This window comes from Arachis stenosperma, chromosome 9 (genome assembly GCF_014773155.1).
Source record: "Arachis stenosperma cultivar V10309 chromosome 9, arast.V10309.gnm1.PFL2, whole genome shotgun sequence".
Lineage (NCBI taxonomy): Eukaryota > Viridiplantae > Streptophyta > Magnoliopsida > Fabales > Fabaceae > Arachis > Arachis stenosperma.
Window position 1 is genome coordinate 65,392,754 of NC_080385.1, and position 16,370 is coordinate 65,409,123.

The 16,370-nt window shown below is 36.5% G+C and overlaps 1 protein-coding gene across 1 annotated transcript; it reads left to right on the forward strand.

Annotated features, from left to right (window-relative positions):
* The first annotated feature begins 14,714 nt into the window (after window positions 1–14,714).
* Window positions 14,715–15,725, forward strand: LOC130947945 (uncharacterized). The gene has a single exon (XM_057876655.1). It carries the CDS (start codon window positions 14,715–14,717, stop codon window positions 15,723–15,725), a length of 1,011 nt encoding a protein of 336 aa, XP_057732638.1.
* The last annotated feature ends 645 nt before the right edge of the window (window positions 15,726–16,370 follow it).

Here is a 16,370-nt window from a genome sequence, read left to right on the forward strand (position 1 = left end):
GCAGGTATTAGGTTGATACTTGCCCCCAGATCACATAAAGCTTGCTTGGTACAAGTACCCTCTAATGTGCATGGTATCATAAAGCTCCCAGGATCTTTAAGCTTCTCAGGTAAGCTTTTCAGAATGACTGCACTGTATTCTTCAGTGAGGTAAACTTTTTCAGTCTCCCTCCAATCCTTCTTATGACTTAAGATCTCTTTCATGAACTTAGCATAAGAGGGTATTTGCTCAAGTGCTTCTGCAAACGGAATATTTATTTCAAGAGTCCTTAGATAGTCTGCAAAGCGGGCAAATTGCTTATCCTGTTCCGCTTGGCGGAGCTTTTGAGGATAAGGCATTTTGGCTTTGTATTCCTCAACCTTAGTTGCTGCAGGTTTATTACCTACAGAAGTGGGTTGGGAAGCCTTTTTAGAAGGGTTGTTATCAGTACTTGTATGTGACTGATCCCCCACTGGCATTTGAAAGCCAGGGGTGGAAGCTGGGGTGGCGTTAGACGCCACCTCCTTATTTGTTACTGGCGTCTGAACGCCAGAACTATGTTCCCTTTGGGCGTTCAACGCCGGATTCATGCTTGTTTCTGGCGTTGAACGCCAGGAATGAGCATGGTCTGGGCGTTCAGCGCCAGCCTTATTCCTCTCTGGGCTCTGATTGTCCTCAGAGGGATTTTGAGTAGCCATTTGTTCATTTCTTGGCTTCCTGCTGCTTTGAAGTGAGGTATTTAATGTTTTCCCACTTCTTAATTGAACTGCTTGGCATTCTTCTGCTATTTGTTTTGACAGTTGCTTTTCTGTCTGCTTTAATTGTACTTCCATATTCCTGTTAGCCATTCTTGTTTCCTGTAATATTTCCTTGAATTCGGCTAGCTGAGTTAGAAAGTCTAATTGCTGATTGAATTCATTAGCCTGATCCACCGGACTGCGTTCAGCAATTACTGTTTTAGCTTCTTCTTTCATGGAAGATTCACTGCTTAGGTACAGATGTTGATTTCGGCAACTGTATCAATAAGCTCTTGAGCTTCTTCAACTGTTTTCTCATATGTATAGATCCACCAGCTGAGTGGTCTAGAGAAATCTGAGCTTTTTTCTGTAAGCCCATAGTAGAAGATGTCTAATTGCACCCATTCTGAAAACATTTCAGAGGGGCATTTTCTTAGCATCTCTCTGTATCTCTCCCAGGCATCAAAGAGATTCATTATCCTTGTTTGGTATAGATCCACCAGCTGAGTGGTCTAGAGAAATCTGAGCTTTTTTCTGTAAGCCCATAGTAGAAGATGTCTAATTGCACCCATTCTGAAAACATTTCAGAGGGGCATTTTCTTAGCATCTCTCTGTATCTCTCCCAGGCATCATAAAGAGATTCATTATCTCCTTGTTTGAAGCCTTGGATGCTTAGCCTTAGCTGTGTCATCCGTTTTGGAGGGAATAGTGATTCAGGAATTTTTCTGACAGCTGCTTCCATGTTTTTATGCTGTTCTTAGGCTGGTTATTAACCACCTCTTAGCCTGATCTTTTACAGCAAATGGAAACAGTAATATCTGTAGACATCCTGATCCACTTCCTTATCATGTACTATGTCAGCAATTTGCAAAAATTGTGCTAGAAAACTCTGTAGGTCTTCATGGAAGACCAGAATACTGACAGTTTTGCTGCACCTGATAATGAGCTGAGGATTCAACTCAAGCTACTAACTCCAATGGAGGGTATACAATACTACTCCCATATGAAGCAGTAGTGGGGTTAGTATATGACCCCAGAGTCCTCTTGGACTGTTCATTCCTACTTGCTTCCATGATGGAATACAAGGGTAATTTATATGTTGATTTTTTTTGAATTAATTTTTATAAAATAAAATAAAAGACGAAATAAATAAAGAAATTGGAAATATTTTGAAATTGAAATTTGAATTTTTATATAAAATTTTCGAAAAAAAAATAGTTCAAAATTAGTTAGAGAATATATTTTTTTGAATTTTGAATTTTGTGATGAAAGAGAAAAACACACAAAAGACACAAGACTTAAAATTTTTTAGATCTAATGCTCCTTATTTTCGAAAATTTTTGGAGGGAAACACCAAGGAACACCAACTTAAAAATTTTAAGATCAACACAAGAAAACTCAAGACACCTTGAAGATTCACAAGACACCAAGAACAAAAGGAAGAACACCAAACTTAAGATTTTTAGAAAACTTTAATAAAATTTTCGAAAATTATAAAAAGTTAACAAGAAAACACCAAACTTAAAGTTTGGCGCAAGATTCAATCAAAGAAAAATTATTTTTGAAAAAGGTTCCAAAGCGTATACCCAATTATCAAGAATATAAGCCATACTCTAGCCATTGGGAGTAAATGTAACACTTGTTCTGATATTCCAATTAATGCTTTTAAAAAGAACACAAGTGAAACAAGAAAAGACACAAAGCAGAAAACTCAATCAACAAGAAAGATAAACAAGACACTTGAAGATCAATGAAGAACAAAGAACACAAGTCAAAATTTTAAAGAAAATATAAGATATGTAATTGACACCAACTTAGAACAAAACACTAGACTCACGAAAATTAGCAATTAATTAAGAAAAATAATAAATTTTTGAAAGAAACTATCCTATCAAGATTTATGACTCTACAATAAAATAAAAATAAATTATTCCTAATCTAAGAAATAAAAACCTTTAGTTGTTCAACTCGAATAATCCCCGGCAACGGCGCCAAAAACTTGGTGCACGAATTTGCAATCGTACAACTAACCAGCAAGTGCACTGGGTCTTCCAAGTAATACCTTACTGAGTAGGGTCGATCCCACGAGATTATTGGTTTGAAGCAAGCTATGTTTATTTTATAATCTTAATCAGGATACCAATAGAGTTCTTTAGCCTCGTATAAAGTAAAAAGGGCATAAAATAAATAGTTGTTACTTGTTGTGCAGTAATGGGGAATATGTTGGAGTTTTGGAGATGCTTTTGTCCTTTGAACTTCAACTCTTCCTTGAAATCCTTCAACACACGCAAGGCTCCTTCCATGGCAAGCTCTATGTAGGGTGTCACCGTTGTCAATGGCTACTTCCCATCCTCTCAGTGAAAACGTTCCTATGCTCTGTCACAGCACGGCTAATCATCTGTCGGTTCTCAATCAGGTTGGAGTAGAATCCATTGATTCTTTTGCGTCTGTCACTAACGCCCAGCCTTCAGGAGTTTAAAGCTCGTCACAGTCATTCAATCCCAGAATCCTACTCGGAATACCACGGACAAGGTTTAGACTTTTCGGATTCTCATGAATGCCGCCATCAATCCGGCTTATACCACGAAGATTCTGATTAAGGAATCTAAGAGATACTCATTCAATCTGATGTAGAATGGAGATGGTTGTCAGGCACACGTTCATGGATTGAGGAAGGTGATGAGTGTCACGGATCATCACCTTCTCCATAATTAAGCGCGAATGAACATCTTAGATAAGAACAAGCGTGTTTGAATGGAAAACAAAGTAATTGTATTAATTCATCGAGACGCTGCAGAGCTCCTCACCCCCAACAATGGAGTTTAGAGACTCATGCCGTCAAAAAGTATGTAATTCAGATCTGAAAATGTCATGAGGTACAAGATAAGTCTCTAAAAGTTGTTTAAATAGTAAACTAGTAACCTAGGTTTACAGAATATGAATAAACTAAGATAATTGGTGCAGAAATCTACTTCTGGGGCTCACTTGGTGTGTGTTGGGGCTGAGACTAAAGCTATCCACGAGTAGAGGCTTTTCTTGGAGTTAAACTCCAAGTTATGACGTGTTTTGGGCGTTCAACTCCGGATCATGACGTTTTTCTGGCGTTTAACTCCAGACAGCTGCATGTACTTGACGTTCAACGCCAAGTTACGTCATCTATCTTCGCGCAAAGTATAGACTATTATATATTGCTGGAAAGCCCTGGATGTCTACTTTCCAACGCCATTGAGAGCGCGCCAATTGGACTCCTGTAGCTTCAGAAAATCCATTTCGAGTGTAGGGAGGTCAGGATCCAACAGCATCAGCAGTCCTTTTTCAGCCTAAGTCAGATTTTTGCTCAGCTTCCTCAATTTCAGCCAGAAAATACCTGAAATCACAGAAAAATACACACACTCATAGTAAAGTCCAGAAATATGATTTTTTGCTTAAAAACTAATAAAATTCTATTAAAAACTAATTAAAACATACTAAAATCTACATGAAATTACCCCCAAAAAGCGTATAAAATATCCGCTCATCAATAATCCTTTGGTATATCCGGCAGTTATGGTGAGTGCAGAATCTATGAGATCTAAAACAATCAGTAACGAAGCAATCTCTGAAAGAACAGAGACTTAAGAATATGGGGATAAACGGAAAGAAGGAGTTGATCTGGTATTGAACAAAAGTTCATGTGGAGTTAGGTTGAAGCATATAAGGCCCAATCTGTTAGTGGAGTGTGGCGGCGAAGTGGCTGTGTGGTTGATGCCAGGGCATCTTGGCTAGTTTTACTAGCCATTTTTTGTATGCTTTAGGTTAGTTTTATGCATTTTCTTAGGAAATAAGCAAGTATTCAGTTGAAAATGCAATCATACCATGATTCAAGCAAACATTGTGAATTTTGAATGATTTCATAAGAATTATGCATGAATTGAATGATAAATTGGATGATGCATGATCCCATGATTAAGAGCAAGACTTTGATGCACTTTGTTTGATTGATTTCCGGTAACAAGAAGCAGAGAAGAGCCACGTTAGTGTCTATGTTAGTGCCACTAACGTGGATATTAACGTGGAGGAAAAGAGAAGCCCCAACGTTAGTGAGAAAGTTAATGGCATTAACTTTGAAGAAGGAGAGCATGGAATGTTAGTGGTAAAAGTAAGCACCACTAACATTAGCGAGGGACAAGAAGACCCACGTTAGCTTCCACGTTAATTACATTAACGTGGGAACTAACGTGGAAGGAAAGGGAAACGCCAACGTTAGTGGAAAAAGTGAGTGCCACTAACGTTTGTGAAGCAAGAAGACCCACGTTAGCTTTCACGTTAGTTACATTAACGTGGAAGGAAAGGGATATGCCAACGTTAGTGGAAAAGGTTAACGCCACTAACGCTAGCGAAGCAAAGGAAGACCCACGATAATGGCCACGTTAGTTACACTAACGTGGACACTAACGTGGGCAAAAGTCTCACCTGGCAGCCTGACCATGCCTTCTTCAAACAAGAATAACTTGAGCCACAAAACTCCAAATGAGGTGATTCCAAAGACATTGGAAGGTAGGATTCCAGAGCTTTCCATGCATATATGGAACTACATGGTGGACACTAAATTTGAGGGAGAAAACCTGCCCCGAAAGTGCAAAGATGAACATGGTATTAACCTGTAGTAAGGCCAACTGGCCTCTTCACTTTCCAAGAAGTGTAACTCGAGCTGTAGAGCTCCAAATGATGTGCTTCCAAAAGCATTGGAAAGTAGACATCTAGAGCTTTCCAACAATATATAATAGTATTGAGTGAACATTAAGTTTGAGCTCCAGAACCTGGAAATACTAAGCTCCTGATCGCTAGCATTATCGTGACTCACGTTTTCCAGTAACGCTAGCGACTATGCCAGCGTCCTTGTCCACTTCAAAGGAGCATAACTTGAGTTACAGGGGTCTAATTGAGGTGATTCTAGTTGCGTTAGAAAGCTGACATTTAAATATTTCCAAAGATATATAATAGTTTATAGTGGGCATAAAATTGGAGAACAAACAAGAGGCATCTTTTAAGCCCCAAAAACACCAACTGGGTAGCAAGTGTGATGTTAGCCACACTAACTTCAGCACTAACGCCACACTTGTAGCGTTAGTGTGGCTAACGGAAGCAATAAAGCCAAGTCACCCTGGACCTCAATTTGATTCACTTCTCTTTCAAGGACCACCCAACCTCAAGGAAGCAAGCCCACAAGTGTCAACCAATCAAGGCCACAAGAAGCATCCAGAATAGGAATTTTCATTTAATTGTAATTTGCTTTTAATTTCATTTTGTAATTTAGGAGAGCCTATATAAAGGCCTTAGTTTGTACATTCAAAAGGGGCTGGACTGGAATTCCGGAATTGGGGATTGAAGAGGGGTCTTCGGACTCCCTCCCCTCACACACTTTTCCTTCTCTTTCTTTTTTTTGTACTTTTCATTTATGAATTTGGAAGTTTCAATGTTAGTTTTAATCTTCATCTTTACTTTTCTTCACTTTCTTTCTTTTCTATTTTGGGTAGAGCAATGATCAACTAACTCTTTTTATTGGGTTAGAGAGCTCTATTGTGATTCAAAGGATCAATTGTAGTTCTTATTCTTCTTCTTATTTCTTTTCTCTTGATTTTACTAGAGAGCTTTCGATCTTCATCCAATTGGTTAGTTGTCTTGGAAAAGAAACTCTCCATAATTGGATTTCCTCTGAGCCTTGGAAAAGGGATAAGGAGAACATGCTAGAAATGCTCTCTCACATTGGATTAGGTTGGGGGTTGGGCGGATATAATGACATGTAATCCTCCCAATACTTTGATCTATGAATGTGTGTGGTATAATCAGTGACCAAACTTCATCTCTTCCCATGAGCAATTAAATCAAGGAATTGGGAAATTGTTCAAGCTTAGAGAGATTAGATTGCCAAGGAATTGGGATCCAATCACTTAAGATTGCCAAGGAGATCAATGAATGCATTGATTGAGGAAGAGATGAGAATGAACTTGATCTAGAAGATTGCAATATCTCTTGATCCTAATGTTCATTTTATTTTTAATTCTTACATTTACTTTTCTTGCCATTTTACTTTTCTGTACTTTATCTCTTTCTTTACTTTTGTGCCATTTACATTTCCTTGTTACTTATCACTCCAATATGATTCGTCTAACTAGGATAATCAATTAACCATTGATTGCTTAATCCGTTAATGCCTGTGGGATTCGATCTCACTCTATTGTGAGTTTTTACTTGACGACAATTCGGTATACTTGCCGAAGGAAAATTTATTGAGAGACAAGTTTCTGTGCATCAAGTTTGTGGCGCCGTTGCCGGGGATTAATTATGATTAACAAACTACCGGTTGATTGATTTACTAGATTAGACACTTTTCTTTTGTCTTTGTTTTCTTTTGTTTCTTTATTTTCTTTTGCTAACTAACTATTTGTGATATTGCCTCACTGGGAACTTCCTCATCTGTGACAAGGGGAATTCCAATCTCTTTTATCTTGGTGATTGTTGTTTGATACAGAGTATTTTGAAGAAAATTGGAGTATAGATCATCTTTTGGTCAATCAAGTTACATAGGATACTTCTCACCACCACAAAATAATTCATGTTATTATGATAATGGTGGTTAGGAATATCAAGAACATAAAATGGGATGCTTCCCAGGGTCACAAAATGGTCCATATTTTGATGACTTTAATCACTACTCAAGCTGTGCCTGGAAAGATCAAAACCAAAGAAATTTCACTTATTCACAGCCCATTCATCAAGAGCCATCATCCTTTAATTATTCAACCTCACCTCCTAGCTTCTCGCATCAAAACCCTTCACCACTTGGATATGCCTCAACACAAAATTCCTTCCCACATCCATATAATTCATCTCACCACTCACACAATTCATTCCATTACACTCAAAATTCTTCTCGCAGTCCACAAAACCCACATCATTACCCACAAGAGTCATACCACTCTCAGAACATACAACCACAAAACAACCAATTCCATTCACAAGATAGCCACCCTCAACCTCCAAATTCCAACCTAGTTGCACACCCTCCCCTCGAGGATAAGCTATCAAGGATAGAGAACCTACTGCCAATGCTCTTGGAAGAATCTAAGAACACGAAGACTTTCCAAGAGGAAGTAAAATCCATTATGCAGAACCAGAGGGTTGCCATTAATAAGCTTGAGGCACAAGTTGGATATCTATCAAAGCAATTCACTACCCACAATTCTTTCAGTGGTACCATGGCAAACTCAAGGGAGGAATCAGAAGAACAAGAAAAAAAGGCACCCATACCAAGTGAGATTTCTATGAAGAAGGAGGAGGTTATGAGAGTATATAAGCCTAAGGCTCCATACCCACAGAGGTTACTAGTGGTGACAAAGGAACATGCAAACTCACCCCCAAAAGACTCAATGCAACATCATGTAGAAGAAAGGGAGGAAGTCAATCAAGGGAGTCCACACTACTCCAATAAAACAGAGAGTTGCATAAAGGGTGAGTTCATTGAACCACCAAGTCAAGAAGCTCTTGATGAAGAGGATGCTCCAACCATCATACAACACCCAAGTACTGAAATTAAGGTGGTGAAGGCAATCAACAAAAGTACCAAAAAGAAGATGGTGACCAAGAAAAGAAGGACAATATCCATGAAGAAGAAAAAGTCAACCAAAAGCCATCCCTCCCCTACCCCAACAAGCAAGTCTACTCAAGCTAACAACAAAAGAAAGCTTGCTGGGGAGAGGCACTCAAAACAAGGGACATTAACTGGCTCCTCTTTCCTCTTGAGGTCATTCCTCTTAACAAACTAGAAGAAGAGGAAGAAAGTCATGAACAACATGTCAAGCTAATGACATTAAAAGAGCGCTTGTTGGGAGGCAACCCAACCGTAGATAACATTTCCTTGCTTTGCTTAGTTTACTTTCAATAATTTGGCATATGATTGCATTCTAAGTTTGGTGTTGCCATGCAACAATTTGATTTTCAATCTTCACTAGGTACTTGCAACATTCTAAATTGAGAGTGTCACACTAAGTTTGGTGTTGCCACTTATTTTTCATGCAAGGTACCAAGCACACCACTCATTAATACAATCAAAATGTCTTTGTTTGTATCTCTTGTGCCTTTATTGTATCCTTAATCTTGTTTGCTGAAACACATGCATACTCACACTTCATTCTAAGACATTCATGATCCATCATAGACCCCATCACCACTGTTTTAATTATTTCTTGAGTATAAGCAAGCATTCTAAGTTTGGTGTGGGAAGGGGAAGAATAGGAGGAAAAGGGCAACAACAATGAAGATGAACTACAAGGTGGTAAAGTTCCTTTTTCCTCTTACTTATTTCCAGTACTTTAAATTGCATGATTGTCTTATATTTCCTTTGTATGCATGTGTGATTACTCCTTGTGAATAAGCATAATTTGATATTTGATTTGTAACATGTTGCTATGATATCATAATTATCATCTTGAGTTTTACTTGCACCCAATATCTTTAAGAATGCAACAAAGAAATCATTCTTTTGAAAGGAAAATGTTGAAGAATTTTATAAATCATGGGGCAAGCAAAAGATTAAGAGGAGTGGAGGTTCTGATTGTATGATTGTGTATTGAGGTTGCATGTTTGTGAAAACTTGCATGAGAGCTCATAGACAGGAAATGAAGTTTAGAGAAGTATTATGGAATTTCTCAAATATCTATTGATCCAAGAAGCAGTAACAAAAGAAAACAAAAGAAAAAGAAAAACAAAGAACAAGCCCAAGGCTCTGAGCATCAATTATTAGGAAGAAAAAGAAAGAAACAAGAACTCAAAGAGTTATTGTCCTAGCTAAATGCTTGTGGTAGATTTGTATCAAAGAAAGAGGCTTGAGCAAGTAAATCCTAAGGGGTGCTTCAACACCTAATACCTTAAACTAACTGGTTTGGGAGTATTGATTGAAAGCTTATCTTAAAAAGCCGCTTTGATACATGACACCTAGAGTCGAGGTCAAATCCCAAAAGAAAGAAAAATGCTAGAAAATAAGTGCTGCTTCAAGGTGACAATCTATAAAGAGACTTCCATAATATTATTTGAATGAAAGTCCTAAGATCTAAGACTTCCAAAATGTGAGGACTAATGAGCACTGGAATCCTTGCATAAGCATACAAATTAGAGTTCACCCCACTGTCACTTATTCACTTCACCCACTAAGGCATCATAAGCAATTCTTCAATACATTCCAATTAAGAGAATTCTTTGTGCATAGTTCTTTTCTTGCTTGGGGACAAGCAAGATTTAAGTTTGGTGTTATGATGCCAGGGCATCTTGGCTAGTTTTACTAGCCATTTTTTGTATGCTTTAGGTTGGTTTCATGCATTTTCTTAGGAAATAAGCAAGTATTTAGTTGAAAATGCAATCATACCATGATTCAAGAAAACATTATGAATTTTGAATGATTTCATGAGAATTATACATGAATTGAATGATAAATTGGATGATGCATGATCCCATGATTAAGAGCAAGACTTTGATGCACTTTGTTTGATTGATTTCAGGTAACAAGAAGCAGAGAAGAGCCACGTTAGTGTCTACGTTAGTGCCACTAACATGGCCACTAACGTAGAGGAAAAGAGAAGCCCTAACATTAGTGAGAAAGTTAATGGCATTAACTTTGAAGAAGGAGAGCATGGAACGTTAGTGGTAAAAGTAAGCACCACTAACGTTAGCGAAGGACAAGAAGACCCACGTTAGCTTCCACGTTAGTTACATTAACGTGGGAACTAACGTGGAAGGAAAGGCAGACGCCAACATTAGTGGAAAAGGTGAACGCCACTAATGCTAGCGAAGCAAAGGAAGACCCACGTTAATGGCCACGTTAGTTACACTAACGTGGACACTAATGTGGGCAAAAGTCTCACCTGGCAGCCTGACCATGCCTTCTTCAAACAAGAATAACTTGAGCCACAAAACTCCAAATGAGGTGATTCCAAAGACATTAGAAAGTAGGATTCCAGAGCTTTCCAAGAATATATGGTACTACATGGTGGACACTAAATTTGAGGGAGAAAACCTGCCCCGAAAGTGCAAAGATGAACATAGTATCAACCTGTAGTAAGGCCAACTAACCTCTTCACTTTCCAAGAAGTGTAACTCGAGCTGTAGAGCTCCAAATGATGCGCTTCCAAAAGCGTTGGAAAGTAGACATCTAGAGCTTTCCAACAATATATAATAGTATTGAGTGAACATTAAGTTTGAGCTCCAGAACCTGGCAATACTAAGCTCTTGATCGCTAGCGTTATCGTGACTCACGTTTTCCAGTAACGCTAGTGACTATGCCAGCGACCTTGTCCACTTCAAAGGAGCATAACTTGAGTTACAGAGATCCAATTGAGGTGATTCCAGTTGCGTTAGAAATCTGACATTTAGAGCTTTCCAAAGATATATAATAGTTTATAGTGGGCATGAAATTGGAGAACAAACAAGAGGCATCTTTTAAGCCCCAAAAACACCAACTGGGTAGCAAGTGTGACGTTAGCCACACTAACTTCAGCACTAACGCCACACTTGTAGCGTTAGTGTGGCTAACGGAAGCAATAAAGCCAAGTCACCCTGGACCTCAATTTGATTCACTTCTCTTTCAAGGACCACCCAACCTCAAGGAAGCAAGCCCACAAGTGTCAACCAATCAAGGCCACAAGAAGCATCTAGAATAGGAATTTTCATTTAATTATAATTTGCTTTTAATTTCATTTTGTAATTTAGGAGAGCCTATATAAAGGCCTTAGTTTGTACATTCAAAAGGGGCTGGACTGGAATTCTGGAATTGGGGATTGAAGAGGGGTCTTCGGACTCCCTCCCCTCACACACTTTTCCTTCTCTTTCTTTTCTTTGTACTTTTCATTTATGAATTTGGAAGTTTCAATGTTAGTTTTAATCTTCATCTTTACTTTTCTGCACTTTCTTTCTTCTTTTCTATTTTGGGTAGAGCAATGATCAACTAACTCTTTTCATTGGGTTAGAGAGCTCTATTGTGATTCAAAGGAACAATTGTAGTTTTCATTCTTCTTCTTCTTTCTTTTCTCTTGATTTTACTAGAGAGCTTTCGATCTTAATTCAATTGGTTAGTTGTCTTGGAAAAGAAACTCTCTATAATTGGATTTCCTCTGAGGCTTGGAAAAGGGATGAGGAGATCATGCTAGAAATGCTCTCTCACATTGGATTAGGTTGGGGGTTGGGCAGATATAGTGACATGTAATCCTCACAATACTTTGATCTATGAATGTGTGTGGTATAATCAGTGACCAAACTTCATCTCTTCCCATGAGCAATTAAATCAAGGAATTGGGAAATTGTTCAAGCTTAGAGAGATTGGATTGCCAAGGAATTGGGATCCAATCACTTAAGATTGCCAAGGAGATCAATGAATGCATTGATTGAGGAAGAGATGAGAATGAACTTGATCCGGAAGATTGTAATATCTCTTGATCCCAATGTTCATTTTATTTTTAGTTCTTACATTTACTTTTCTTGCCATTTACTTTTCTGCACTTTATTTGCATTTCTTCACTTTATGCCATTTACATTTCCTTGTTACTTATCACTCCTTAATGATTCGTCTAACTAGAATAATCAATTAACCATTGATTGTTTAATCCATTAATCCCTGTGGATTCGACCTCACTCTATTGTGAGTTTTTACTTGACAATAATTCGGTATACTTGCCGAAGGAAAATTTGTTGAGAGACAAGTTTTCATGCATCAGTGGTGCGACGGAGAGTACGTTATTGTGCATTTTAAAAGGGTCTCCTTCTAGTTGCTGTAGGTGACGGTGAAGAGAGGGTTGTGGCTGGTCATAGAGTTACAAAAAGTGAAGTGATATTTGATCTTTTGAGTTGTTGATGATTTTTGTCGAAGATAATTTAGAATTAGTTTATTTTATCTATTTAATATTTTTCTGTTGAGACGTTGATGTTTCACCTTATTGTATTGAGCTTTTTATTTAAAAAAAAAAGTTTTTAATTTTTAATAAAACAACCTATTCATTCGTCAAACGATAAATAAAATTTAATTATTCATATTTTAAATAAAATTATATAAAATTAAACATTAAAAGTATTTTTTAAAAAAATCATAAATACTAAGGTAAAAGATATATATTTCACCTTTCATTATATTACATTTGCTGTAGCGGTCTCTTTTCCTAGTCAGCGAATATCGATAACATTTTTTAATTGCCTCAGAATGATTATATTTCGTGAGAAATTTAAGTAATCATATAAAAAAGAGAAAAAGTAAATTATATTTAGATAAGAAGAGTATTAAACAACAAATTTTATAATTTATAGCCATTAGTTAATTATTATTAATATTTTTAATAGTATGAGATTATATTTAATAGTATAAAATTATTTTTTTTAAATTAAATACTGACGTTCATAGATTTTCTTTTTAGGTATTTTAAATTTGAGCATACGTTCTTTCCCTCCATTGTTTAATTGGAATGACTTGGAAAGTCCCAAAGTTCCGGTGCTTCCCAGCTAAACCTTGTCAAAGGCGTAAATCAAGGTAGCCATGCATGAACCACTCATCTCTCTCCCAAAGGCCATGGCAAGCATTTGACATTCACGACGAGAAATGTTTTCTATTTTTTGTTGTATATTTCTTTAGTATCGTATATTTTTTCCTTTTACACACTATTGTTCTTTTTAATAGAGTTTAATTGTGATATATTGATATTATAAAATATTTTATATTTATTTATTTATCTTATTTTTTTATAATTATTTAAATTATTAATATAAAAAATAATTATTTTTATTAATATAATAATATATGTGTGTAATTGTTTTATACTAATAATATATCAATTTTAATTTTTTTTAATAATCCGACTCAAAATTGTTGAACAACTTATTGAATTGTTGAAATAACATTAATTCCTTTATGAAATGAGAATAATAAAAATAAAAAACATTATATGTACACTAAAAATTTATCATTAAATTAGCCATTAAGTATTTATATATAAATATATATATTTATTTAATTAATTTTAAATATATATTATAAATATTTTTATATTATTAGTATATTAAAAATTAAATTTTCCAAAGAAAAAGAAATAAAACAAAAAAAGGTGTAATTATAAATGTTTTTAGAGCACATATTAAATATATTAAATGTGCTGTAAAAGTATACGAAAATGTCTCATATACATAAAGCTATGTGTTAGAATTTAATATATAAGATCAAAATGAGTTTAAATAGGGAAAGTATGAGCAACCAATGGAATATTTATACAATGTGTACAATTGAGGTTTATGGAGTATTAGAGATATAATCATTAGTGTTATCTTTTCTCATCAGCTAAAGCTTTTGGGATGAGTGGTATCATGACATGGTATTAGAGCGCTAGATCTGAAAGGTCAAGAGTTTGATCTTTGAACTCTAAAATTAGTTTAATTTTTCGGGAAGATGTTTATTATCCCTAGTACTCGAATGGTTATTCTAGATAGTATGAGAGATGTTCATTTTGTAACTCAATAGCCCATTGTACATATTGTACAAATAATCTATTGTCTCTCTAGCGGGATCTGTTTAAATAATATATTTCATTTATGATTATGGTATTGGTTATGGTTATTGTTATTGAAAACTGAAATGCCCTGCTGTTTTCTCTCCTTGTCTCTTTGTCCCTGTTTTCCCTTTATAATGCCAAAGAAGGCTCGTATATGCTCATCATCAAAAGAATCGAATTACTAAACTTTTGCCAACATTTCACTCAAAAAGGATTAACCATCCTCCAAAATAAACCCATAAGCACTTTGGACAGATAATATTAGTCCAAAGTCCAAAATTCAACAACTTGGCAACATTCAAAGCTGCAATTTTTCCACAGCAAATAATGGCAAGAAGAACACACTCCTGAACTCTCAAACATTAATCACATGGTATGAGAAACGCAAACAATCACACACAAGAAAAAGACATAGACCAGTAACAAGTATCAAACAAAAAACATGATCCCTGCTTGTTTCAGCCAACCCAACACACCATCAAGCTCAGGTATTTCCCAACAGTTACAAAACGTTGTAACACGCATATACCAAACACAACTTTGCAATAACAACAATAACACAACGTGCCTCACTCTAAGCTGGTCAAGAACACTTTTTTCTCATTCTTTAACCATTTATGCACCACAGACATTCTCCATAACCATACCTCTAAGGCCACCAACTTTCCCATTCTTCAGAACAAGACCAGGATCGAAATCCATCTACCTCGCCGGGCGGAAACAGAAGCCATCACAGAAGATCAAGATTTACTGGGATTTCTCCAATGCAAGATTCTTCCAGAACCATGCTGAGCCAGAGTCATGCTTCTACCTAGCAATATGGTGCAATGGAAGGCTTGAATTATTTCTTGGTGATCTCATTCAGAATCAACAAGCACCCTGTGATCAGGTTCTGCTTTCCAGAAGAGAGCATGTGTTTGGAACAATGAGTTATGTGTCAAGGGGTGTGTTCTTGGGTTCTAAACATGAGATAGAGATTGAGTGCATCAATAATGGAGGGGTGTTAAGAGTGAAAGTGGACGGTGAAGTTTGCTTGGTTGTGAAGAGGCTTGCATGGAAGTTCAGAGGGAATGAGAAGATCTTCATTGATGGGGTAGAAGTTGAGTTCTATTGGGATGTGCTGCGTTGGGTGGTTAATAATAGCAATGGTGGAAATGGGAATAAACATGGCCATGGTGTGTTTGTGTTTCAAGTTGGTGATGGTGCTGTATGGCCTGAAATGGTGGGTCCAGAGAAAAGGTTGATGAGGAAGAGCTTGCCCGGAAGCACTACGGTGGGGGCACCGTCGGTGCTGCCATTGCTGTCGCCGGCGTTGAGTTCAGGAGTGTTGCAGTGGGCAGAGGAGAGTAGTGATGGAGGGCGGAGCTCATGTTCTTCATCAACAAGGTCTTGTGGTGGTAATGGTAATGGTGGTGGGTTCTCTTTGTTGCTCTATGCTTGGAGAATAGAATAAAATTTGAAATTTGGAACTTTAGTTGAATGTGAACTGTGATTAGTGAGTTTGAACTTCTCATGTATTATTTCAATGAATGAAACAAGTTTCCATGAGATTTTGAGCTTTAATGTATTCACATTAGAGTGCAATTCACTGTTGATATTGAATATGTACATTCAAATCTCTATATATTGCAGATTCATTTTTATCTTCTTAATCTGTTTCTGTTCCTTGTTATATATGTTGCTTTTGAAAATCTTTTGACATCTTTTAAAGAAATATATTTGGATATGACAGACCAAAATTTCAAACCAACATATGAAAATATTCATTTCTTGAACCAAAACAGCATAGTAGAACTTCATGGCTCTGTGTTTTATGGGACAACTTCCAATTTGTATACTTTAGAATATAATGGAATGGAAAAACTCAACTATCTAACACCTGTAATTTTCTTCCCCTCAAAGTTAGATACAATAAAACAAGATAAGAATAAATAGCATCAAATCTTGATCATTCTACCTTTTCCAATGAAATTAAACATATATTCCATAATGATAATGAGTTTCATAATACCGTTCTAGCTATTGCATTCCAACGAGAATATTATACATGGTTGATGAATTTTGAGGGGGAGCTAAAATCACAATATTCTTGGGTTTA

Coding starts and splice junctions, on each gene's coding strand:
- LOC130947945 (XM_057876655.1), top strand. CDS start 14,715: ATGATCCCTGCTTGTTTCAGCCAACCCAACACACCATCAAGCTCAGGT.